This window comes from Rattus norvegicus, chromosome 7, assembly GCF_021556685.1.
Source record: "Rattus norvegicus strain SHRSP/BbbUtx chromosome 7, alternate assembly SHRSP_T2T, whole genome shotgun sequence".
NCBI lineage: Eukaryota > Metazoa > Chordata > Mammalia > Rodentia > Muridae > Rattus > Rattus norvegicus.
In genome coordinates, this window is record NC_141540.1 from 124884510 (window position 1) to 124910961 (window position 26452).

The 26452-nt window shown below is 50.9% G+C and overlaps 1 protein-coding gene across 1 annotated transcript; it reads left to right on the forward strand.

Moving 5' to 3' along the window:
* Positions 1 to 1376: 1376 nt before the first annotated feature.
* Samm50 (SAMM50 sorting and assembly machinery component) lies at positions 1377 to 25565 on the forward strand. The gene is made up of 15 exons (NM_001004241.1): positions 1377 to 1459; positions 5135 to 5245; positions 6980 to 7081; positions 8637 to 8724; positions 10099 to 10205; positions 10618 to 10748; positions 10955 to 11042; positions 12569 to 12697; positions 13126 to 13197; positions 14351 to 14437; positions 16252 to 16322; positions 19248 to 19315; positions 21637 to 21783; positions 22201 to 22342; positions 25381 to 25565. Exons 1-15 carry the CDS (start codon positions 1439 to 1441, stop codon positions 25424 to 25426), a joined length of 1410 nt encoding a protein of 469 aa, NP_001004241.1. The 5' UTR covers positions 1377 to 1438; the 3' UTR covers positions 25427 to 25565.
* The last annotated feature ends 887 nt before the right edge of the window (positions 25566 to 26452 follow it).

A 26452-nucleotide genomic window follows, 5' to 3' on the forward strand; every position in this document is an offset into this window, starting at 1 on the left:
GGATAGGCTGAGGTAGGGAGGCAATGGCAGGGACAGAGCTGGCTGCCAGGCTGCTTGGAGGTTTCTGCGGCTTTCCATGCAGGAAGAATAAGGACTTTGAAGGTTCGGATGCCAGAGGATGCTGCTTACGTAGTAAAAGGTGCAGGAGTCTCCTGGAGGGAGGGGATGGAGAAGAAAGCTAAGCTTCAGCCATCCAGGACAGTGGTGTCAGGTTGACTGCAGGTCAGAGAACAGGAACCCCACCCTATCTCCAGTAAACTGCAGTTCAGAGCTGTGACTTTTATTATTAGTTCTTTTGAAGCACAGTAGCTGTTTCTGCCACCAAAACAAACACACAGCTGTCTGATTTACTATGTAACTGCCCTCACTTGAACCCTGAACACTCGAGAGAGCTCCATTCAACTTCTTTTTAAAGACGATATTAAAGGAAGGTTTATCGAGAAGCTGCTCTTGAATGAGCGAGTTCACTGGCCCCAAGGACCAAGGCCTTGTGGGGAAAGGGGCTGTAGGGGAGGGAAAGATTAAGGGAAAGGGGAACACGAATGCAGAGAAAAGAACTTCTTTTTAAAAATATGAATTTGGGTGGGCAGTGGTGACCCATGCCTTTAATCCCAGCACTTGGGAGGCAGGGGCAGGTGGATTTTTGTGAGTTCGAGGCCAGTCTGGTCTAGAGAGCAAGTTTCAGGGCACTCAGATCTACACAGAGAAACCCATCTCGGAAAAAAAAATTAGGGGAAGGGATGAGGTAATTATAATTTAGTTGAAATATAATGCCACACAAATACGTTTCTGAGGAGTCTGCGAAGGTGCTATTTATTCTTTAAGTTTGTGTGTTTATTTGTGGAGATCAGAGGACAACTTCTGAAAGTCTGTTCGCTCCTTCCACCATGTGGATCTGAGGGATTGAATCAGGCTGTCAGGTTTGGCGGCAAGTACCTTCATCTACTGAACTCTCTCTAAAGACACCCCACTCCCAAGCCCCGCACAGACCCTTTTTACTGGATCATTTGAAGGTATTACGAAATTGAACCGAACCAGGTTCCATGCTCGGTTCCAGGAGCACACTCTCTCTTCCCTGCGCCCTTCTGGTCACGGCTTAGAAGTGTAACTGAGGCTCCATGGACTAGACCGAGGTTAGGTCACCATGGAACGAGGGGCGCAGCTCTGTTGCCCTTCCACAGACCAGCTCTGCCCATACCCGCAGCTTTCTGCAGGCTCTATGCTTGCACTGGGCTTCCCGGCGTTCTTATGAACATCCGGGTCACGGTCTCATACGGACCAATGAGCGGAGGTCCTTAGTCAGGGGGCGGGCCCTGGGCGGTACAACATGGCGGCGCTCGGCCCGCAGCTTCCGTGACCTGTAGCCGCGCGTCTGTGTTTGTAGCTGAGTTGGGTTGGGCGCGGGCACCTCCGTGGGGCAGCAGCCGGAGAGGGAGCCATGGGGACAGTGCACGCCAGGGTGAGAGGCCCCGCGGCGGCCGGGCGGGACAGGTGCGCCTGCGCCTGGGGCAAGGGCGGCAGCGAGGGTGTGGGAGCTGCTTTGGGCCGGAGGCTGTGGTAGTCCTCGGTCGGTGGTGACTTGCCCAAGGTCATTCAGCAGAATTTTTCCGGGTGACCTCACAGCACCAGCCTCGATAGGACCACGGCGTGGAAGAAGGGTCTGTTAGAAGACAAGACACAAGTTGTTTTGCAGTCTTGTTTTACAATTTTTAGTTACTATTACGTGTATGAGTATTCACATGTGTGTAAGTGCACTTTGAGTGCAGAGCCTGAGGTGGCCAAAAGGGGGCAATTGATCCCCTAAAATTGTAGTTCCAGAGGATTGTGAACCTCCTTGTAGGTGTCAGGAACCATTCTGGCCCTCTGCAAGAGCGGCTGGTGCTCTTACTTGCAGAGCCCATCTCTCCAACCCAGTACTGTTGCTTAAAAAATGTGTGTGCGCGCATGTGGAGGTCAGAAGACAGCAGTTGGAGTCAGTTTTCTTCCTTCCACTATGTGGAATAGAACTCTGGTGATTTGGCCTGAGGGGCAAGCCCCTGTGCCTGCTGAGCCGTCATCACTTTTGAATTGGCTTTTATTTGCCACCTAGAATTGGGCAGCATCTTGTTCTATACAACAGGATGAGCTCCCTTCCCATAAATGGGCAGAGCAAACCATAGAAGAAACTTGCCCTGTCTGAGCATCTCCTCCTTCCCTGTCTCTGCCTTTGTTACCCTGTCTGGCCTCATATTAGTAGTCTCGTCTAAGCTTCTAAGGTCTGGGGTTACAAGCATGTGTCAGCATCCTTGGCTCAGTTACTGTCTTTGAATCTTTGACTGTTGCTTTCTTGAGGATATTGCCAGTTCACTTTCTCACGTCTCCTAAGGTCTGATGAACAAGTTAGTTTCTGCTTAGTTTCTCCTTGATAACCAACTCCATTTTGGGGGGGAGTGGGGGGGAGTACCTTAGTTCGAACCGACAGCCAATGTCAGTGTTACCAATGTTGGATACTTTACTGCCAAACTTTCATTTTTTAAATTGTTCCCCAAAAGCCAGAGAATGAGAGCTGCAGAGCCTCAGAATGCCCTAAAATCAAGACATGGAGCCCTGGAGCCATCATCATGCAGTCACTTGCCCTGTGACTCCTTTTCTGGTAGTGTCCCTTTACTTTGAGCAGCACTTAACACAAGACTCTCTCAGTGCTGAAGAACTATTTGAACTATCCTGTTGCCCTGGGTTTATTCCCTATTCAATCGCTCATGGCCATGCCCAACTTTACCTACCAAAATCATCATGTCTTAGAACTCAGGTTCAATTACTTTTCTAGTACCTTCCTGAATACTGCAGAAACCTATTAGATAAGCTCCTCCCTAGTAATACAGGTACCCTCTGGGCAAGTATTCACTGAGCTATATCTATAGATCTCTTTAAATATTTTCCTTCACTCAAGGCTTTCCAGGCTAGCCTTGAGCTCAGCCTGTAGTCCAGGCTGGCCCAGAATTTGGAATCCTTCATACCTTTGAGTAGCTGGGGTTACAGATCCATTTACCAGGCATGGTGCTACACACCCAGCACTCAGGAGGCAGATACAGTTGAATCTGTTATGAGTTCAAGTCCAGCCTTGTCTACTCAGTGAAGTTTTGGCCAGCACTGTCTAAAAACAAACAATAAGTAACGAGTGAGTCTCCATTAGTAAACAGTGCTGGAGAAATACCAAGCTATGGCCGAAGTGTGAACCACAGTGACGTCGCATTCTGACATTGCCCTCCAGATTGTGGAGCTGGTGGTCCCATGCTTTGCCATTTTAGGAACTCTTGGGCGTTTTTAGAATAATGGAATGCAGACTTTGCTCATACAAGGCATGTATTTGCCAACTGTTGGCTTAAGAGTGGATCCACATGCACAGTCCTACTTTCCCTGACGTTTCATACTTAGGAGAAGTTAATAGTGTTTTAGTTTTAAAAATACTAACAGCAGAAAACCAGTGGATAGTGACATGAAATGATGTATTTTTCGACATCCTTGGTAAGTGCCCAATTGGTGTGGAACCAATGCTGACCTGAGTGCTAGAGTTCTAGGCATACACCTGCTTTTTTCCTTTTCCCCCCACCAAGTAAAAGAACAAGAGAATTTTCCATTTAATCAGTATCCTATGAATTAGGAATTGAGTACAAAAAAAAAAAAAGAAAAAAAAAGGAGGGAAACCATCTGAAGTTACAAGTTTCTAACATTTAAGAGGTATCCCTTTGGGTCCAGGCATGGTGGCTGTAATCCCAGAAAGTTGGGACTTAGAAGCAGAAGGATCAAGGTTTCAAGACTGTTCTTGGCTATGTAGTGAGTATGAGACCATCCCTGGGTATGTGAGAGCCTAATTCTGACCCTGCACATATACCACAGAGTCAGAATGGTTCAGCGGTGATATTTAGCATGGCACGATGACTTGTGCTATAACTGAAGCACTCAAGAGTCAGAGGCTGGAGGATTACAGTAAATTCAAGGCCTGTGTTCCTGTCTTAGTACCTCACCTCCCCTAAGATAGATGACATTTAAGGTGGATCTTCAGACTGTATAGGGAACCAATGTGTCTTCATGATGAAGATACTTGTACTGGCTTGGAGTCTAGGGGTGCCTCCCCATAGGTCCTCTGAGGACCAGTCTTTAGGGCAGATGTGGAAGGAGTCGTGGTACTCTTGGCCTCCTTCCTGACACACAACCTGTGTACAGGTGCACGTAGCAGAAAGCCTTTAAAGTATTCCAGGAGGAAAAGGCAGTGGCAGCCCCAGAGTCCCTTTGCTTCAAAGATGTCAGCACTTGTGTGCTCTGAAGAGGGGCTTGACTACAGGAAGAGCCAGATACTGCCTGCCTGTTCTTGAAAGTCCCCTGAATTGTTATCTGAGTCCACTTCAGGGATGCTTGGATATCTCTACCACTAAGTGTCCCAGTGATTTGGGTGTTCACTCACAGGAACAGATTACATGTTCCACATACACATAGATAAAGCACTGCATTATGTGTGTCTTATGTATATGTATGTGTAATTGCGTTTTCCAGTCTTCTCAGCCGTGCTCATCGAGCCCCAACCCCCAGAAGCTTATTAAGAAGTTGCTCTTGTGATTGTTTAGTGGTAGAACGTCTTCTCCCTCAGCCTCCTGAGGCTGGGATCATAGCCATGTGCCACCATGGTCGGCTTTGTGTTGTTCTGAGGTGGTGACAGTTCATATTACCATTTGGAGGCAGGAGCAGGCTCAGGAGGAGTTTCAAAGAGAGTCTTGGCTACACAGGGAATGTGAGGAGAGACCCAATCTCAGAAAATGAAAGAAAAGGAGCAAACAAGTTTGGGAGTATAGCTTGGTGGTGTACAGCACTGCCAGCATTTGGGTTGTGTAAAGTGCCTACGTTCTAGTCCATTGATAAGCATGTGCCAGGGCCCCCAGTGAACATGCTTATTAAGCATGGTCCCAGGACCTGTACCTGCCCATTGGCCTGCACCGGCCTTCCTTGTTTATCCCATCCTGTCCCCAACCCCACACGCCCACCTATGGGATCCTGACACCACTGGAAGCCTAAAGGTAGAGGCTTGGTTCCTTTTCACAGGTCCCTTTTCACAGGTTCCTTTTCACAGGTCCCTTTTCACAGGTCCCTCTGTCCTTTGCAGAGTCTGGAGCCTCTCCCATCAAGTGGAACTGACTTTGGAGCACTGGGGGAGGAAGCGGAGTTTGTGGAAGTTGAACCTGAAGCAAAACAGGAAATCCTGGAAAACAAAGATGTGGGTATTCTGTTGTACATCTTTATGTTGTTTCTGGAATGTTCTCTTGGTAAGCCCCTATGGAGAAGTGAAGGAGTTAACATGTCACCATTTGCAAATAGAGAATCTTGACTTCAGGACAGTAGCTCCTTGTTCCTCAGATTCTCCTGGGTGACAGTTGATGTGGCTAGTTGAGGCAAACACATTTTGTTTCTACTGAAAAAAGTAGAACAAAAGGTTTTTTATGGTTGGAGAGATGGCTCAGATGACCTAGATTCGGTTCCCACTACCCATATGTACCACTTGTACTCTAGCTTTAGATTCTAGAGTCTGGAAGATCTGACAGCCTTGCACACACGTACAAGTACATACATGCAGGTAAACACTCACACTTAAATTTAAAAAGTTTTTCAAAGATAGACTCAAATTATGCTTATGTCTATATACATATTATACTGACTAGTTTTGTGTGTCAACTTAACACAAGCTGGAGTTACCACAGAGAAAGGATCCTCCCTTGAGGAAATGTTTCCATGAGTTCCAGTTGTAAGACATTTTCTCAACTTGTGATCAAGGGTGGGAGGACCCATTGTGGGTGGTGCCATCCCTGGGCTTGTGGTCCTGGGTTCTATAAGAAAGCAGGTTGAGCAAGCCATGGGAAGCAAGCCAGTAAGCAGCACCCCTCCATGGCCTCTGCATCATCTCCTGCCTCCAATTCCTGCCCTGTGTGAGTTCCAGTCCTGACTTCCTTTGGTGATGAACAGCAATGTGGAAGTGTAAGCTGAATAAACCCTTTCCTCCCCAACTTGCTTCTTGGTTATGATGTTTTGTGCAAGAATAGAAACCCTGATTAAGACAAATGTTTATGTTTGAATAAGTGGATGGAGGGAGGGAGGGAGGGAGAGAGGGAGGAAGGAATGGATGGATGGATAGATAGATAGATAGGCGGGATTGGGGATTTAGCTCAGTGGTAGAGTGCTTGCCTAGCAAGCGCAAGGCCCTGGGTTCCATCCTCAGCTCCAAAAAAAAAAAAAAGATAGATAGATAGATAGATAGATAGATAGATAGATAGATAGATGGATGAAATTAAAGGCATGTTACCAGAGGATGGCATCCCAGATAAGTGCTCTACCACAGAGCTACAGCCCAGCTCTGGAGTTTTTATTTGCTCCTTTCTCCCAGAAGAGTCCAGGTCATTCTTTACCTGCCTTGTGACCTCTGAAGGATCCTCATCCCACATCAAAGACAGGGTGTGACCCAGGTTAAGAAGGTTGGGCCTCACTGCTTGTTAGGGTGATCCTGGGTTATTTGGCTGGGGAGGCCAGAGCTCATTTACCAAGCAGTACATACTGGGCAAAGGCTAATCTTAAAACAGGAGTACAGGGGCCGACAGCAAAACGAACAGAGAATGCAGGGCTGGAGAAATGGTTCTGAGAGAGGTTAAGAGTGCTGCTCTTGCAGAGACTTGGATATCCAGCTCCCACGTGGCAGACAGGTCATAACCAACTGCAACTCCAGCTCCAGGGAATCTGACACTGCCTTCTAGCCTATGTGGGCACCGGGCACACATGTGCTCCCAGACACACAAGTAAGCAAACAACCAGACAGGTCAAAGTTCAAAAGGAATGAAGTCAGGAGTAAGACAGTTACTGTACTTGAGAAGACCTTGCCCTTTGCCTCAGACCCGGCCTCTAACTACTTCCCAAGCTGCTTCCTGTGCCAGGCGTGGTGACTCTGTCCCCTTGTCACATTTAGGTGGTGGTTCAGCATGTTCATTTTGATGGACTTGAACGGACCAAGGATGACATCATCATATGTGAAATCGGAGAGGTTTTTAAGGCTAAAAACCTCATTGAGGTGAGTTTGTTCTCTGTGTGGCACACTTTGCCTGTAACTTCTGAAGAATCTGAGACCCACAACCCCAGCCTCTCACTGCAGAGGGACCCAAGCCTGGAGAGGGCCTCCCACAGTTTACATAAGCTTTCGGCTGTCCTTACCTCTGTCCATCCTGAGGAAGGACAAGTCTTGTCTGCTCCGCCTGCCTCTCCTGCACTCTGCCTGTCAGCATCGGCGCTATCCCTGGGTTCTGCTGAGCACCGTGGGATCCTCTCCACATCCCTCTTCACATCCCAGGCCCTTGCTCTGTTGTTAGAGACTCCTTCCTGTGCTATGGGGACTGTCCTGCCTTTGGACCACACTGGGCTACCTAACAGAGGCCATCAGAAGGGTTTCCTTGTGGCTTGGTCCACTGGCTTCTCTCGGCCTCCTCTTGCTAACCTTGAGTAGTGTTGACAAAACAGCAATCAAAACTTGGAGTTCTTAAAGCTTAAGGTGCTGCTTTAGGATAGTTCCATAAAGAGGTGTAACTGTCACGGGTGTAACTGTCACAGCATGTTAGTGTGAGTGTGCTCACTTCCTTTGCACGGCTTGACCATTCCCAGAGGCCAACTCAGGCACCTCCTGGTTCTTCCAAGTATGTTTTCCACTAGGATGAACCCAGGTGGCTGGGAGCGGTGGCATTCTCTTTTGTCATTGTGGTGTGGTCCTATCTGTCTACATGTGTGGGAATCTTCACTGCAAACACTCTGTGTCCTTGCTGTGTCTCTCTGTGGATGGATATTAACTAACCTGAGTGCTTGGCTCTCATGGATGGCTGTGCATTCAGTGTCTTACTATTGTGTCACAGTGTGCACGGTACAAGTAGAGTCACTATGTCAAAGGGCATGTGGTCTGTCACTTCAAGGGTCAGCATGTTGGTCTCCTACAAGATCCTCCATTCCACACCCCTGCAGGGGAATGGGCAAGGCCCACTCCCCAGAGCTGAGAACCACGTTCTCTAAGGTCTGCCAGCCACTGGACATGAGTGTGGTTTCATTATTCCAATTTGTATATATGTTCCCAGGATCAAACTCTGCTTGGTGGCAAACACAACTTACTGAACCATCTCACCAGCCTCAAATACTGTCTTGTCTGTCTGTCTGTCTGTCTATTCATTCATTCATTGCCATTCCTCTCCTGTTTTGTTTCCTTTTTTTCTTTGTTTAGATATCATGTCACTGTGTAGCCCAGGCTGGCCTCCATCTTTAGCTTTTCCAGCCTTAGCCTTTGAGTGCTGGGATTACAGAGATGTGCCTATTTTCCTTCAAGTTCTCAGCCTTTGCTCACTCCCAGGACCACCTTGTCACTTTGTCACCTGTCTTTCCTGTCTGTTACCTTTTCTTCCTGTTCATCCTTGGCCTTTTCTGTGTCTGGGCACTCCCTGTGCTGGCTGCTGGCTGTCTCAGTCAGGTTCACCGCCTCCTCATGGGACTTGACAGGCGTTTCCCACCATGCAAGCATTTATAGGTCACGTGGCTCTCAGTGCTCCTGTGTCTTAGGAGAGCTCACTCTCTGTTGTCTGTTCCTCTCCCAGGTAATGCGGCGGTCTCATGAGGCCCGTGAAAAACTGCTTCGCCTAGGAATTTTTAGACAAGTGGATGTTTTGATAGACACGTGTCATGGTAAGTATCATGGAGGAGTGTCCCTCTGATGCCACTCTGTAGCCTCCAGGGTCACAGAGCAACCATGTGGTTAGATGCAGAGTGCACCCAAAGGGTTCTCCGGCAGGTCTCAGACTTAGTTAGCCATCTTTAAAATTGCTACACCTGTGGGTTACATCGCAGCAGAGGGGTGGCTCAGTATGAAGCAGATAAGAGATGGGAGCTCCTGCGGACCCTGGTGAGTGTTCAGGTCCATTAGCTTATGAGGTGGAGGCTGGGAGCCTCTCAGGTAAGTTGTCTCTGGCCCAGGAGTGAGTCATACAGGTCAAGCACTCAGGCCTGCCCCGCCTCCCCAGTCAGTTCAGTGCCTTTCTTGGCACTTGGTGGACATGGCCTTGCACTGGTCAGCTCCCCTCTGTCTGTGACTGCAGCCCTTACCCTGGCTGCACCTTAGAATTCCCTGACGGCAGAGGCTAGCTTAGGGCATTGTAGCCCGTCATTGTGCACGTCACACTACATGTCACCAACCCTGCTGTGAATGGTGGGCTTGAGGGAATGGTAATTATGTGTGTGTGCTTGATAGTTGTGACAAATGAACCTTTGTGTGTGAGATGTTAAAGTAGGGGTGACAGAGTAGTAAGGGTTGAAAACAGGATTGCTGTGGTACACTCCTTCAGTGGCAGCACTGGGAAGCAGAGACTGGGGTTCTCTGTCTCCATGGTGAGTTCTAGGCCAGCCAGGTCTGCATTGAGAGACCCTATCTCAAAAACAAAAACTAGATCAGCACCAAGGCTCCTCTTACCCCAGCCCCCACCCTATGCCTCCTGCCCCCGGCCTGTTGAGACCACGTGAACATCACCACAGGTGTGTAGCAGGAACACCTGGCAGGTGTGCTGGGTGGAAGGCAAGCGCTCTCCCTTCCTCTGAGACCACACCCTTGCAGGCTTTTGCTTCACTCTGCAGAGAGCACCCCAGGCCTTGGTGGTCTGTGAGGTAAAAACCTCCAGTGCAGACACTGCTCACACCCTGCTGGGTGGGGGGCATTTTAGCTGTACTGTTACAGAATCCTCACTGTTAAGTGAATCCCAGGCTTCAATGTTGGCTGGACAGGACTCAGAACTTTTCAAGGACTTCCCTGTAGTGGGCCCATTCCCAGCTGGAACTGTTTTCAGCACAGAGAGCTGAGTCAGTGTTAGGTTTAGAGGTCTGTTTTGGTTTGTGTGTGTGTACGTATGTGTGCAAGTATGTGTAAGTATGTGGATACGTATGTGGCACTCGGAGGACAGTTTCTAGGAGTCAGTGGGTCCTGGGAATTGAACCCAGCCTGGCAGGCGTTGCAGTGGCAGTGCCTTTACTACGGAGCCTGCTGACCTTTTTTAATACTTACTTCTTTAGGCGAAGATGCCCTGCCAAATGGGCTAGATGTCACCTTTGAAGTTACAGAGCTAAGGAGACTGACGGGCAGTTACAACACCATGGTTGGAAACAACGAAGGCAGTATGGTAGGACATGACTTCATCGGTGTTGAGAGTTCTGAGTGTAAGCTTTTGAGATGTGCCTGTTGGAGAAACAGGGAGTTGCTATGGAACCTGCTGGTTGGTGTACGGACTTGGTGTGATGTTCAGTTTTCCTTCGGCCTCCCTAGAACTGGTTGGTGTGAGCTGGGGGGTCATTTGTAGTGATCATAACCCTTGTACTTCGACAGATGAGCATGTGAATGGTCTGGCTTTGATTCCTGGTCTGGAGGTTTGGGGTTGGGGCAGGAGACAACTGCCTTCCAGCTTCCCAGATGTTCAGTGTGGCCTTTGTGGGTCAGCCTTTGTGGGGTGCTGTGTGCTTGACAAGGGCGCCTTGTGAGAAACAAAGCCTTGTTTACACTAGTCTAGTACCAGCTTCATCCTTTCTCCTCCCTAGGTACTCGGCCTCAAACTCCCCAATCTTCTGGGACGTGCAGAAAAAGTGACTTTCCAGTTTTCTTATGGAACCAAAGAAACTTCCTACGGCCTGTCTTTCTTCAAGCCACAGCCTGGGAACTTCGAGAAAAAGTAGGAACCCAAGCATGTCCTTGGGCCCATTGGCCTGGTGTAAAAGTTAAAGTGGATGGCTGGAGTGTGAATGACACCTGGCGGCCAGCGCCTCCTCCCCAGCTGCTGTCCTGAGGGTGAACCCCAGTGTAGTCTAGTGGGGCCTGTTGTTTAGCTGTGCACAAGCCCCGTGCCTCCCTGTAAAGCTCTGTCCCATTGCCTCCTAGCTTCTCGGTAAACTTATATAAAGTTACCGGGCAGTTCCCATGGAGCTCACTTCGGGAGACGGACAGAGGAGTGTCTGCTGAGTACAGTGTGAGTACACCAGCTTGGGCTGGGCTGGGGTGGGGGCGCACAGATAGCGAGCTTATTGACTAGAGAGGGAAATGGGTGGGTGAGGGTACACTTCACCACTTGGTGGCCTCCTCCCTAGCTAATGCAGGTAACCAGGGGACAGAGCTGGCTGGTGTCCACACTGGTCACGTGCATCTGAGCTCCTGACTGACTGGCATCCAGTGCTTTCTCCCGTCCTTCTCCTCAGTGTCCCCTTTTACTTTTTTTCTAATCTTTTTAAAGAGCATACTCTGAGCTCTGAAATAGTGAAAACACTTTCCGCCCAGAACAGCAGGTATGAGAGGAGCTGGAGTGTAGAATGGCGTGGGTGGGTGTGGGCGCACTGGGGAGAGACATCCTCTTGCAGCCTCTGAGGCAGCCGTGTGAAGGACGAGACCAGGCGGGCGGAGCTTGCTGCGTCTCAGGCCACCCTAAGTGTGATTGGGCACTGTAAGGGTGCACCATCTGCCCTGTGACAGTTACTCTGGAGACAGTGGTGTGTTGCTCTGTGCAAGTGGCTTGCACAGAAAGAAGTTAATTGGGAAGCTTCACTTCTGTAGGCATCTGGGGGAAAAACATGAGACTTGGGGCCCCTTGGGGCTGAGTGACTGCTGTTCCCTGACTTTCTGTAGGCTCCTCGGGTCTGTGTGCTGCCCTGTGTGTTGAGGTGGACACTTTTGGGCCACACTCTTGCACACTGGGGTATAGCCTGGGCTTCAGTTGGTGTCCCCTCACCCTCGGCGGTGGCCATGTGTTTTCCTCCAGGCCTGTGGGCTGCAGAGCTCACTGGGATGCACTCTGGGGAGCTTGGCACCTGGTGTCCTTGCTAGTAAAGTCACAGATAGTCCCAAAGCTCCCTGACATCATGACATTCAGAGAGAATGGGGCTGTTCTGAGCTAGAGTCTGGGGCAGGCTGTGGGGCAGGCTGTGGGCAGACCTGCTGAGAGGCAAGAGGTGGCTCCTTGGACCTGGCCTTTGTTCCCTCTGGCTGTGGAAAGAAAACTCTTGGCCCCATGCAGCTTGGTCTCCACATTCTTCTGGGTCTGATGCAATCCAAGTGATAGCTCACTGGACCTGCCTTGAGCCAGTTATGGGGCCCAGGTGATTGTGCCAGGTCATGTGTGTGTCTTACTGTGATGAGAATGATACCAGCTGTTGACAGAGTCACCCCAGCCTTTGGCTATGGCCCTGTTCCCTCACCTGCAGCTCAGCAGCACTGCTCTGGCTCAGTCTACAGCCTTCCCCATCTGCCTTTGTGAGGTCTCTTCGTTCCTTCTCCTCCTCCCCTAGTTTCTCTCATTCAAAACTGTCTGTCGTGGGTCTGGTCCTGAGGCTGGGGGAAGGAAGATTACTTCCCCCACAGGGCACAGGCCTGATCCATCCTTGGAGCTGAGGAAAGAAATGATCAAGTGTGTTGCTCAGAGGTGCCTCATTTCAAAGGGTGGTTTGCAGCAGCTTATCCCAGTGTGGACGGAGCGGAACGAGGCTTCCTTCCCTGTCTTTACAGTTTCCACTATGCAAGACCAGTCACACTGTCAAGTGGGAGGGTGTGTGGCGGGAACTGGGCTGCCTCGCGCGGACTGCGTCATTCGCTGTGCGGAAGGAAAGTGGACACTCATTGAAGTCGTCTCTCTCGGTAGGACTTGCTCTCTGTGTGGAGAATGTGTTGACAGCCCTGTGACCCACTGGCCAGTCTCTGCTGATGTGGGACTGACTGAGATGCCAGTGAGACTGGGTGGTTGGGACAATGGCCTCCAGTTCCATATCCACTGCCTCTTAGTAGTTTTTGTAAGTAGCATCAGTGGAAACCGAAATTAAAAGAAATGCAGTGACCTAGGGCGGTTGCTGGGCTCTCTGAGGGAACGAAGCTGGTCGGTGTCAGTGGGAGATGCCCTGGTGCCTCTGGGTGTGCCATCTCAGAACTCTAAGCTGTCCTGGGAGGACAGGAACAGGTGCAGGGATGTGGGCATGCTCAGCACAGCCGGACCCCAGTGCACAGCAAGTGTTGTTGTCCTGGAGTTGCCTGAAGTGACAATGAGGATGCCTTTTGCTCGTTTCTTTCAGCATGCCATGGTCATTGACTCTCGGAATTCATCTATCTTGCCAAGAAGAGGGGCCTTGCTCAAAGTCAACCAGGTAGCATCTCACCAGGCCACTCACTTGGGAGCCAGTGCAGTGTGCATAAGTTAACACATTGCTTTGCCTGTAGTTGGCAAACTCATCCAGTAGTGTGTGTCTCAGTAGTGCACTTGCCTACTGAGCCTGCCTGAGGGAGGCTCTGGGTTTCATCCAGCATCACAGATGGGAAAAACCACTCTAGAATTGCCTGCAAGGGTTGTTGACTCCACTCTTAGGGATCCTGGTCTCAGATCAGCCCTTGTTCCTTGCAGTTTATCTTGTGTCTTTGCCCAAAGCCACAGTTGTTGACACGGCAGCTTCTTTGGTGGTGTCACACAACAGCTTGGAACAGAGTTGGAGGACCAGTAGTAGGCAGGACTGTCATGAACAGACCTGCAAGGCCAGTTGAGGGCAGTGCTGGCCCTGGTGCCTGTGGGGAGTAGTGTTAGTGCCTTAGAGGTGATGTGGTCAGCTGGCCTGCAGGTGTGCGGGACTGGGTGAGACTGTGACTCTGATGGTCCACCCAGTCTCATCCTGCTGCTTGTGGTGCTTGTGGTACAGCAGGACCCTAGGGTGCCTGTCTCAGTCAGGGTTTCTATTGCTGGGATGAAACACCATGACCAAAAAGCAAGCTGGGGAGGAAGGAAGGCATTTACTCAGCTTACACTTCTACATTGCTGTTCATCACCGAAGGAAGTCAGGACAGGAACTCACACAGGGCAGGGATCTGGACACAAGAACCTGGAGTCAGGAGCTGATGCAGAGGCCATGGAGGGGTGCTGCTTACTGGCTTACTCCTCATGGTTTGCTGAGCCTGCTTTCTTATAGAACCCAGGACCTCCACCCCAGGGATGGCCCCACCCACCATGGGCTGGGTCCTCCTCCATTGACCACTGATTGGAAAATACCTCACAGCTGGATCTCACGGAGGCATTTCCTCAACTGAGGCTCCTTCCTCTCTGTTGACTCTAGCTTGTGTCAAGTTGACACACAACCAGCCATGACAGTGCCCAATCTTCAGTTTTAGGGGAAGCAACCAGTGATGAGATTTGTATGTAAATCACGAAAGTAGCTCCCTCTTTTCAGCTGCTGAGCAGGCCAGGGCCTTCAGAAAGGCACAGGCAGTGCTTTAGTGCCCCATGTTCCTATGACCTGTGGATTCTTCCCTCAGGAGCTGGCAGGCTACACTGGAGGAGATGTGAGCTTCATCAAGGAAGACTTTGAGCTTCAGCTGAATAAGCCGCTTGTATTGGATTCGGTGAGTCTGCAGCCTATGCTTGCCTGTGGGACCCTGAGCCTGGAGCACTGGTCTTAGCCCAGTGCTGTGGTGCTTTAACCCCGGTCTTAAGACTCCCCAGTGAGCATGTGTGTGGCCCGCCAGGCTGCACTGGGTCCTCACTCTCAGGTACCACAGAACTCCATCATCCTTTCCTCTCCTGTTGGTGCTGCTCAGACCCTGCTGCCCCTGCCTGTGGTGTGGAGCCATGCTCTGATTTCCCTGCCCCCCTTCCCTCCCACCCCCAGCCGGGCTCCCCTGGCTGCACACTTCACCCACTGCTTCCCTGTGGGTTTGTACTCTAGAGTGGTGCCCCGAGCACCTTGGTTTTCACAGCTGCACCCTCCACCCAGGCTCACGGGCTCTGTCAGAGGGATGAGGCTCTTCCTTCACAGGCACTTGTTCCTCATCTGCCTCCTGCTGCTGTAACGGCCTTTTGTTACCTGTCCATGTGGCCTCCTGCTCCAGGCTTTTAGGAGTTTGGCAAGGCATGTCTCCAGCCGTCTTCTCTTGTCTTCCAACCTGGGGCTTGAGGGGGGAGGGCGCCATGGTGCTTACTCTGTAGAAGCACTCATCTGTTCATCCATTTACCTACCCATTGCCACCTACCCACTCACTCCTCTGTCTACGCATCCTTCCACCCACATAGCATCTGATCATTCTCTTACCCATTCGTGTGCTCACCCACCTGTGTCCTGGCTGCCAGACACTCTAGGTTCTTACATTAGGAGGTGGGCGTAAGGGGGTCGTCTTAGTTAGGGTTTCATTGCTGTGATAAGACACCGTGACACAGCAACTCTTATAAAGGAACTGGCTTACAGTTTTCAGAGATTTAGTTCCTGATCATCACGGCAGGAAGCATGGCAGCGTGCAGGCAGACATGGTGATAGAGGAGCAGAGTTCTCCATCCTGATCTGTGGGCAGCAGAAGGGGACTACCACAGTGGGCCTATCTTGAGCTTTAAGACCTCAGAATCGGCCTCCACAGTGACACACTTCCTCCAATAAGGCCACACCTCCTAGAAGTACCATTCCCTGCGGCCAAGCATTCAAATACACAAGCACATTCAAGCCACCACAAGGGTAGAACCCAAAGAGAACAGGAAGGATTGGTGGCCGAGATGGGCAGAGTTGGAGCAGACAGAATGGAGAACAGGAAAGGGTGGCGATGCTAGCGAAGGGAATGGCTTAGTGCAGGCCGTACCCACCTGACTCCTAGAGGAGGAGTGGCATCAGTGCAGTTTGTGCCCTGAGTTCAGCGGGTACTGAGGAGCAGGGTGGCCCCTCAGCTTTGAGGTGAGGCCAGCTGAGGAAGAACCCTGGGAGCTGGGCTGTACCTCTGTCAATCTGAGGCTACCTCAAAATAAAATGTTTAATTTAAGAGATGGAGAACTGGGAACAAAACCCAGCAGAATGGCTCCTTTGAGGCATCCAGGAGGAGGAGAAGGGGAAGGAGAAGGGGTAAGATTAGTGGGTGGGTGGACGGGTGAGTAGGTCTGAGCAGAGGTAGGATCTCATATCCAGGGTGCTAGCTGTCCTCCTCTATCAGTCCTGCGGGCCTGACTTCTCATGTCAGAGGATCCTGTCCTGGCAGGAACACAAGCTAAGTCCTGTGTGACTTTGTGACTTTGATGGAGTGTGGATGGCCTCTGACTGAGTTCTTCAATCTCACCACCCCTGGTCCCCCAAGGCTGTTGCTCTGCTGTGCCTGCCAAGGGCATTCAAAGGCATGCAGAGTAGAACCTTTCCTGCTGGCTCTCAAGGAGACAGAAAGAAACACTGATTGCCTTCACACAGGTGTTCTCCACGTCCCTCTGGGGTGGAATGCTGGTGCCCATCGGTGACAAGCTATCCAGCATTGCTGACAGGTCAGTGTGGCAGCACCTCCTCTGCGACTCTGGGTTGTTTTTACTTTCACAGAGGGGAACAGTATCACATTGCCCTGGATTTCCAAGTGGAAACAGAGTTTGAAGTATACAGTACTCATACTTTGTTGCTTTTTTTAAATTTATTTATTTTATGATCACACTGTCCCTTTCTTCAGACACACCAGAAGAGGCATCAATCCCATTACAGATGGTTGTGAGCCACCATGTGGTTGCTGGGAATTGAACTCATGACTTCTGGAAGAGCAGTCAGTGGAGCCCCCTGTCCAGCCTTGCTTTGTTGCTTTTTGTTGTGGAACTTTATTGTATTAAATTTTTTCTCGGCCAAGCACGGTAGTGCACGCCTTTAATCCCGGCACATGGCAGGCAGAGGCAGGGCTACACAGAGAAACCCTATCTTGAAAAATAAAGAAGAATTTTTTCCTCATTTTTTCTTTTTCTTATTACTATTATGAAAGAATTTGGTAGTACTTGTAGAAGTGAAAACAAAGGCACATTTAAGAAAGTAGGATGCTTAGTCCTGGAGGGTAAGCCTACCTCACCGTGGTCTGCCTTCTTTGGTCAGTTAGGAGTGTTTGTATACAAGAGTGAGCTGTGTCCTCTATGCTGGGTTTTATGTGCAACTTGTCTTCTCCTTTGTTAAATGTTCTACACAGATCAGGGAGTGATTGTTCAGCGAGTCTTGAGAAAGTCTTTATAAGTAATGTTTTGTGTGTGTGTGTGTGTGTGTGTGTGTGTGTGTGTGTGTGTGTGTGTATGCACGCACGTGAGTACAAACATGTGTACAGGTTCACATATGCCATGGTGCATATGTGTGGGCCTCCATGCTGGAGGTTTTCCGTGGAGATCCCTAGTCTGGCTAGGTTGGCGGGTCCAGGAGAAAGGAGGAAAGCTCAGGCAGGTGTGTTCCACCTCTATTTCAGGCCAGGCTTAGCCAGCAGGACTAGCCAGTGAGGGGTGCAGGAGGGCTTCTGGCATGATTTTGGGACAGCAGATCTCTTCCCCAAGCAGTGGTGTTACAGCTCTTATGACAGAAGCTCTCAGACGATGGAGTGATTCTTGCACACCTTTAATTCTTTTTTTTTTTTAATTATTTATTATATACACTGTAGTCGTCTTCAGACACACCAAAAGAGAGCATCAAATCCCATTACAGATGGTTGTGAGCCACCATGTGGTTGCTGGGAGTTGAACTCAGGACCTCTGGAAGAGCAGTCAGTGCTCTTAACCACTGAGTCATCTCTCCAGCCCGCACACCTTTAATTCTGAACACGACCCTTAAGTACATTTTTTTGGGTGGGTTACCTCATCTACATATTGGGGGGCATGGTCCTGTCGCTACGACTGCTTTGTCTTGAGCCTACGTGTCCTGTGGTCACATCCTCACCTGTGGAGGAGGGGTTTGGGGCTTTGCTCTATGTGACTTGGTCTGTCTCAAACCTCTCTACAGGGGTTTGTGGGGGGGGCTGCAGCTAGTGAGACCCTGATCTAGGAGGCTGGGAATGCGCCTGCTGTCCCTTTTAGGGTCCCCAGGGATTTGACCTGTCCTGACCAGGAATCATGGTACCTTTCACAACTTGCCGCCCACACATATGTGGAGGTTGGTTCTCACTTTCACCTTGTTTTAAGTCAGGGTCTCTTGATCTTGCTACTGTGCTGCACCTGACTGGCCTGACCTTCCAGGTGGCTGTCCGTCTCCCACCTCACTATGGGAGTGCCAGGATTGTGAGTGGACGTTATGCATCTGTTTCTTCATGTGGATTCGGGGGATCTAGCACCTACATGGGAGATCACAACATATTTAACTCCAATTCCTGGGGATCAAGGCCTTCTGGTCTCTTCTGGCACCAGCCATACATGTACACAGACAGACATAGAGGCAAAACACTCATACACATAAAGTAGAAATAAATAAACCTTAGGAAGCACCCAAGAACAGAGCTTACCATTTGCATGCATTATTGATTAATACTAGCAGATCATTCAGGGAAGCCTTGCTTAGCAATCAGACAGTAAAAGTATTTGTGGACTTCTGAGCTCTCCAAGTTTGTGTGAGCATGTTGGAGGGACCTCTGTGAGGCAGAAAAAGTAGTGCCTTGCTACCTGTGCGTTGTCTCAGCCTCTTAGACCATTCTTCCCAAGGCACAGAGCAGCTTTCCACATGGATGGCCACTGAACATTAAACCCAGCTGGGGGAGTCTTACACACTTATATCCCGCCACTCAGAAGAATAGAGGCAGATGTGTCTCTGAGTTTGAGGCCAGCCAGGGCTATATAGTGAGACCTTTACTAAAATACATCTGTATAGATATTGATAAGTATAGGTAGATATGGATATAGATATACTTAAACAATTAGAACATCCTCCCTCAGTTAGAAAGCATTGTAGAAGCTTAAGGCAATAAGGAACTTGACTAGCCTTCGGGGAAGCCCTGGGTTCTATCCTAAGCAGTTAGAATGCAGTAGACTTCTTGTAGAAAACCAAAGTAACCCACTGTGTGGTCTGTTTGTGTTTGGTATCATCTGGCCCCTCTTTGTGCTATGAGTACTGATGTGTGAAGTGGACCCTGCCCTCTTGACCCAGTGTGGCTGGGAGGCTGTAGGATGACTGATTGGGAGCTAACCTCATGGTGGCTCTCAAGGGCAGCTGCCTATCCTCTATACAGGGTGGTCCCATAAGCGTCTTTGCTGTGTCTCATTGCTCTTGTCCCCAGAAGGAGTGGCTGTTGGGTTTCAGGTAGATTTCGATGGGCGTTACCTGCTCACTTGCATCTTTCCTACCCTCTCCTAGTGGTCTGCTGTGTGCAGACAATGTTATACAAACCAACCATGACCCGCTGCTGCCTCACTTGCTGTGGGTCTTGTGGATCTTCACCTAATGACATGCCATCTGTCACTTTACTGCAGGTTTTACCTGGGAGGCCCCACGAGCGTCCGAGGATTTAGCATGCACAGCATCGGACCCCAGAGCGAAGGTCAGTGAGTTTAGACTTGGAGCCATGCAGTACTCTCCTCTATGGGCTGTCGTTTGTGAGGGGCTGAGGCAGTGGAAATAGCAGTTTGCAACAGTGCGAGCAGGGTTTTCATTCATTGTGTGTAAGGATAGGACCATTTCATGGGCAACCTTTGCTCAAAACCCAGCAATCCAAGTAGCCCTGTACCTTACGACACATCCCCCTCTCTGGAGATTCAGGGGGTCTCATCTGCCATGTCTTTACTCCCAGACACTGAAGGTTTGCTGGATAATTTGTCTCACCAGGCAGAATCAATTTAGCTCTGTGACTGTGGATAAGGTGACTTTTTCTTGAGATCTGTTTTGTTGTTTATATTAAACAGACAATAACTCTAAGTTCACTGCCCCCTCTCAGCCACCCCCTTCCACAATCCTTCCCCATTTCCCCTCCGTATCTCCTCTGAGCAGATGGGCACTCCACTGGGTATCCCCCTACCCTGGCATTTTAAGTCTCTTCAAGGCTAGGTCCATCCTCTCTGACTGAGGCCAGAGAAGGCAGCCCTGCTACTAGATCACATCCTACAGACAGGTAACAGCTTTAGGACAGCCCCTGCTCCAGTTGCTTGGGACCCACATGAAGATCAAGCTGCACGTGGTGTGTGTGTGTGGGGGGGGGGGGTTGGGTCCGCCCCGTGCATGCTCTGTGGTTGGTGGTTCTGTTTCTGAGAGCCAAGGGTCCAGGTCAGTTGGTTCTGTTGGTCTTCTGTGGGGTCCTCTCCTTTTCAGGACCCAAGCATTTGCTTTTACATGCGTGCACATTGACTTCAAATCAGGCATGCCAAGTATGACTTTAGCACTCGGCGAGTTAGAAACAAACAAAAAGTAATGAAGCAGCTCCAGATTTGCTGCTGAGTTACTTTCAGGAATGGCAGTAGAAGATTAAATTTGGCCCTGTTTTGTTTTAGATGCAGAATGACAAATGGGCTGGAGAGGCAGTTGAGCTGTTACGAGCACTGACTGTGCCAGATGACCCGGGTGTTTAGCACACACCTGGCGGCTCACAACCATCTGTAACTCCAGTTCTGGGGTCTGATTGTCTCCTCTGGTCTCTCAGGCACTCATGTGGTGCACAAAGACATACATATTGACAAATATACTTGTGTGTGTGAGTGTGTGTGAGTGTGTGTGTGTTTGTGAGTGTGTGTGAGAGTGTGTGTGTGAGTGCGTGTGTATGTGTGTGTGAGAGTGTGTGAGTGCGTGTGTGTATATGTGTGAGTGTGTGTGTGTGAAGAGTGTGTGTATGTACGAGTGTGTGTATGTGTGTGTGTGTGTGAGTGTGTGTGTGTGTGTGTGAGTGTGTGTGTGTGTGTGTGTGTGTGTGTGTGTGTGTGTGTTAGCTCTGGCTATCCTGGAACTTACTATGTAGACCATGCTGGCCTTAACCTCAGGACTCTGCCTGCCTCTGCTCCCAAGTGGTGGGAGGAAAGGTATGTGCCGCATGGCCTGGCTGCCATATACATTTTTTTCATCTTTTGATCGTGAGCCTAGGCTTTAACAGGCGTCATCTCTCCAGCTCTCATACACATTTCCAAAGTGACACATGGCAACTGCATGCCTTTGGAACTCATTGGTAGATTGATGGCCCATGTTACAGAGGGCTGCTCTGCTGCCATCCCCTCTGCTGCAAGGCCTCACAGCCCTAGTACTAGCCACATTCTCACATGCTGTGCTGTTTACCAGTCTCTTAGAAACCCTTGCGTCTGTTTTCTTACATCCCCTCTCTGCTGGTGACCAACATGGAATTAAGAGAACTGAAGCTTTCCTGCCCTACCAGCAAGAGCCCCAGAGTCAAGGAACACGGGCAGCTCAGAAGTAGCAACAGAAAGGGAGGAGGAGCAGAACTCACTGAGGCTCGGGCTTCAGGGCCTGCAGAGGCCTACACTTCCTTCCCTGAGTGTGGGAGTAGCTACAGGCTGTGGGGCTCAGATAAGGAGGTCACCCCAGCAGTTGTCCTCTCCTGGGTAATTTGAGACAGTGACTGACTCCAAAAGGGACTTTTCTCCAGACCCCAGAAGGCCTGGCTTAGACACTGTCTTGACAGTGAAACCAGGGACGCTCAGTGTGGCCACTGTAGGAGGGGGAGTGGTCGCTCTTTCACTCCTGTCCCTGAAGACAGGGCAGGCAGCAGCCTCATTCCTTTGTGGAACCCTGGCTCCTCAGCTGTGTCACTGTGGAAGGATCCTGGAAAGGAGGGCGGCTGGGCTTGCCCTCGTAGTTTGTGGAGCAGAACTGAAAGCAGGAACTCTAAGGGCAGAGTGAGCACATTCTATTTTCCTTCCTTAGGAGATTACCTGGGCGGGGAGGCATACTGGGCCGGGGGCCTGCACCTCTATACCCCACTGCCTTTCCGGCCAGGCCAGGGTGGCTTCGGAGAGCTTTTCAGAACTCACTTTTTCCTCAATGCTGGCAACCTGTGCAACCTCAACTACGGTGAGTCTGCCCCAGCCGTGTATCCTGATACGGGGTGGTACCATCCCTTAAGATGCCATATGTAAAGGGGAGACTGCTGCTTATGCTGCAGACATGCGTCAGGGCTTCCGGGGTCATTAGGGTCCAGAGCTCAGCACCATCTGTCCAGAGGATGCTCACAGGCACATGTCCAGCTGAGCAGTTGAGAGCCTGGGGCCCTCTCTGAGATGTGGCGTGGGGCCTCCCAGCAGCTCTGCTAGAAGATCCTTTCTAGGCACAGAGGTCAGGGTAGCCACACCCAGAGAGTTGAAACCTTCGGCTGGCTCTGGGAGAGTGGGATGCAGATACCAGCCGCATACCTGTCTCCACTAGCTAGATCTGGCTGTAAGGGGCCCTACCCTTTACACACATCTCTGCTCACCAGCTTTGCTGTTTCAGGTGAGGGCCCCAGAGCCCACATCCGGAAGCTGGCTGAATGCATCCGCTGGTCCTATGGTGCAGGCATCGTCCTCCGGCTTGGCAACATTGCTCGGCTGGAGCTGAACTACTGCATTCCTATGGGTGTGCAGCGAGGCGACAGGTGTGTGGGGCCACTGTCAGTTCTGCAGCTCTGTGGAGCTTCTGTTGCTGTTTGTTCCGGGTTGGCCACTTCAGTGAGAGACAGGATAGTCCACTAAAGCATGGAAGAATGTGGTCCTCTGCTGAGCTTCTCTTGGTTGGAGGGAAAAGGGAGATGCCCACCCCTTCCCAAGAACACTGCTGCTCTGACTCAGGAGCTAACCAGTGGGAAGTATTGCCCCTGCTTGCTGGAAGTGTAAAGCAGTAGAGAGCTTCCCTCTGCCAACACCGGCCTGGGGCTGGCCACAGCTTTGCTATGGTCTAGAGAACTCTACCCATAGACATGTGTTCCATAGGAGGATTAGGCCAAGCACCATTCAGGGTTAGAGAGATCCCATCTCTTGCATTACCTTGTAGGCATTGTGCAAGGGTCTGGAGACCCAGAGGGTTGTTATAAGTCTGAAGCTTTAGTGACAAAGCTCTGGAAGTCAGACGTGAGGACATGTTCCTGGGAAGCTGATGCTAGGGCACTGTGCCTGGCTTCATGGGCCACTTCCTGGCAAGCGGCCTCACAGAGAAGCAATACAAGCCCCTGGGTATTCTACACAAGCTCAGATCCTCTCCCGGGGCACCAGTCACATGGCTTTATCCAAGATAGATCAATTCCCAGGGCCCTCATGGCCAGATGCCACCTTGCTTTGTTGTAGGTCCTGGAATAGATTACTTAGCTACTCTGAGTCTGTTTTCCTATCCAGAGACTGGCAGCGCTCAGAGCTTCAAGGGAAATGCAGCCTGTCTGAGCAGCCCTCCCGCTCTGCTGTTGTGTGGTCTGGCTGTGATGTCTGTCACTCCTGTGGCTGCTGGTGTTGTACTGGCCTACTCTTCTTGTCTCTTAGTGGTGTCCTCTGTCCTCCATGCCTGCTGCCTACAGTCTGATGCCACAGTTGCTGATTTCACAGTGCAGTGAGGAGAGGAGGGCTCATGTTCCCAGTCCTTCAGCCTGGGTGAAGCTGAAGTGGAACTGTGGCCAGCTGCTCTTACAGACTGTTGGGGCCAGTTCATGTACTTTGGGCATGTAATGGGCTCCAGTGCTAGCCAACAGCAGCTTCAGCTGTCTGAGCTGTCTGAACAGCTCACCTCTTGTGGCCCACGCTGCTGTAACACTGACAGCAGCCACAGGATGGCAGTGTGCATCAAGCAGTTCCTTCACTTTTGAGCTTCTTGCTAATGGCCCTTTAGTGTGTGTTCTTTACAGCTCAGGACCCTTCAGCTGCACCTCCCTCTCTGTTAGATCCGAGAAGCATGTTTCAAAGATTAATTGAGAGCATAGCCTTCAAAAAGAAGAAGTCTGCTGTGCTGAATGGGGGAAGACACTGGCCCAAGATGCCTGGCAGCTGTCTGCCATTGTGATGGTTGCAGGCAGGTGTTTGCTGTGGGTAGTGGAGGCTGTCCAGGGTCAGACTTGAACACAGAAATATCTTCCCTCGTGTGGTTTGGCTTGCAGCTTTGTTGGCAAGAGTGGAATTTGATAACATTTGAGGGAAATGACCTCAGTTTTATCTTGTTTCTAAAATTAGGCTGTTGGCAGGTGGACCGTTGTCTGTAGCCCCACCCCCAGGGTTAAGCCAGGTGCTCTGTAATTGGCAATTGTGGCCTTTACAGAGGGTGACAGTTTGAAGTGTTCTGACTTCTGTCCTGATGGTTTCTGGTACAGTCTTTTCTGGGACCTGAGTGTTCTGTCACAGCGTGACTCCTTGGGCTAGGTCTCTGGAGACCCAGCAGTGAGTCAGCGCTGCCCCAGCTGCTCCATGAGCTGCAGGAAGGACACCATCATTGCAGCTGTGGAGGACAAGAGGCCCCAAGATGGGACCTTGCTGGACTTCATGAGAGGACCCAGGGTGGGGAGAACGTCCTGACTGGGTCCAGCTGTCCTGGGGGAGGGGTATAGCATGGGTGGACAGAGAATGTGGGGTTGCTGAAGCCCCAGGGGAATGACTGCTCACAAGTGCACCTCTTTCTATTCTCCCTCCTTACCCCTTCCTTCAGCCTCCATGCTTAACAAGGGCTCTGTTTGGGGCCCATGAGCGCTGTTCCCCACACTCAGCACACCACCCAGGATGAAGAGCTTTGGGGGTTAAGAGCAGCCGTCAGTGGACTTTTCTCCTGACCCCTGCTGGGCCTGGTATTGGGTGAGCACGTGGGGCAGGAAGGCAGCTTGCACCTGGCCTAGAGGCAGAGGCTGAGGAGGCCCACAGGGTCAGCAGGGGACTGATGGGTCCTGACCCTGTACCTCTGGATGCCACCTTGAATACTCAGTGGGCCTTGCTTTGTGGTGTGTGTGTCACAGCAGAGGCATCTGAGCTGTTTACAGTTGTGACAGAGGGCCGTCCTGACTGCCTGTGTGTTCTCTGAAGAACTTGTGTTTATCTCGAAGCTCACTTCTCTGGGAGTTTCTCCAAAGCAGCCCTGGTCCCTTTTGGGGACCTCATATCTAAGAATGTGAAGCTGTGCTGAGGGCACAGGTACACTGTGTAGCTTGGGCTTGGATCCTCAGCCTCCAGGGGTACAGCTTCCCTCTAATCAGGAGGGCTCCACAGCAGGCCAGTGTGACTGCTGCCATTTACCTGTGCCGTGACAGCCCAGTGTGGCCCAGCACTCGGAACTGGGTGTGGTGCCTGCAGCCAGTCCTGAGAAGGCCCACACAGGACACCTAGAGCTAAGCTCTCCAGAGAGCACACCCATGCTGACCCTTTGTGTCGTCCTGGGTCAGGAACAGGGCTGGCTGGTGACTGGACTCTGAGGCTGAGTTGCTGGGTCATTGTGAGGTCCAGGACCATATTGAGTTCTGGGCTAGCGCCAACATGTGGGCCCCTGGTTCTGCATCCGGTCCTGACACCTGGACAGTGTCCCTTTGGGTGGATGGAGCAACAGAGGGTCTTGGGCTCCATTTCTGTCTTTTCTCCTTTCTCCAGGGGCTAACTGTTCTTAGCCCAGGGAACTGTGGGGGCTGCAGCATCTCGATGTGAGGAGCACCCTGCTGACCTCTCCCTTTCTTTTTAGGATTTGTGATGGCGTCCAGTTTGGAGCTGGGATTCGGTTCCTGTAACTTGAGTCCCAGGGGCAGCGTGGATGAGCAACGGGACTCTCCCAGGCTACATGCCTGTTTGGAGGTGACACAGCTGAGTGCTTCTGGGCCGTCATCCTTATGGGAAATCACGTCAATAAATTTTAAACACTCAGCTGTATCCTGGCTGTGGTCTGTTTTTCAGGCCATGTGTCTCTATGGACACCTGCTTTTCCTAGGAGCATGTGACAGTCTGACCTGCGCACTCCTGGGCCTAAGGGCTTTCAGGTGACCTCTCCCAAGAGCCTGTTTCTTGTAGACTCCTAGAGTCTACTCTTGGGATCCCACTTACCACAAGTAGGGCTGAGCTGTGGGGTGGCCCTGAAGGACCCTGGCCTTGTCGTCACAGGAGGCCACCTCAGTGCAGCATGACCTGCCAGTGCTGGTATGATACTAGGAATCCAAGGCAGACTCGAAGTGCGCTGTCTGCTGACGGCCATGGCTGCTCCTGCTTGTCAGTGTGTGACTCAGTTCTGCCGTCTTGCAGGAACTGAGCTGTCATCGGGTCCATGGGCTCAGGTGCTGCTGGGCAAGACTGACTGCTAAAGACACCCATGCTCCCTCTTCAGGGCTGGCAGTCCGGACTTCTGCCTCTGCTCTCTTTTAAGGACATTTTGATAGCATCGGGCCCCCAGATGGGCCTGATCACCGTATTTCAAGGCTGATGAGCACACTCAGCTCTGTCTGCCACCTGCTCCTTTCTCGCTCGGACTTGATGTTTGTGATCCCTCAGTCTTTAAACGGGGATCCTTTGCAAGACACCCATCCCCCCTGCTTGGATACCAGAATCCACAGATACTCAGGGCTGTCACATAAAATGTTACAGGATTGTGTTGCAGACCCAGGCTGGCCTTGAACTTTCAGGGATCCTCAGCTCCTCCAGTGCTGGGATCACCTGTGTGCACACCACATCAGGGCGATGGGACAGCGTGTGCACACAGCTGCCTCAGGACATGAGTTACACATAGGTTATAATGTAGAGGCTTGGGCCAGAGGGGTGATTCATAT

What these genes read in the sequence shown, in the direction of transcription:
- Samm50 (NM_001004241.1), top strand. Translation starts at nt 1,439, where the DNA reads ATGGGGACAGTGCACGCCAGG. An exon ending in CCTTGCTCAAAGTCAACCAG is followed by an intron (nt 13,198 to 14,350) that starts GTAGCATCTCAC and finishes TTCTTCCCTCAG; the next exon opens with GAGCTGGCAGGCTACACTGG. An exon ending in CATCGGACCCCAGAGCGAAG is followed by an intron (nt 19,316 to 21,636) that starts GTCAGTGAGTTT and finishes TTCCTTCCTTAG; the next exon opens with GAGATTACCTGGGCGGGGAG.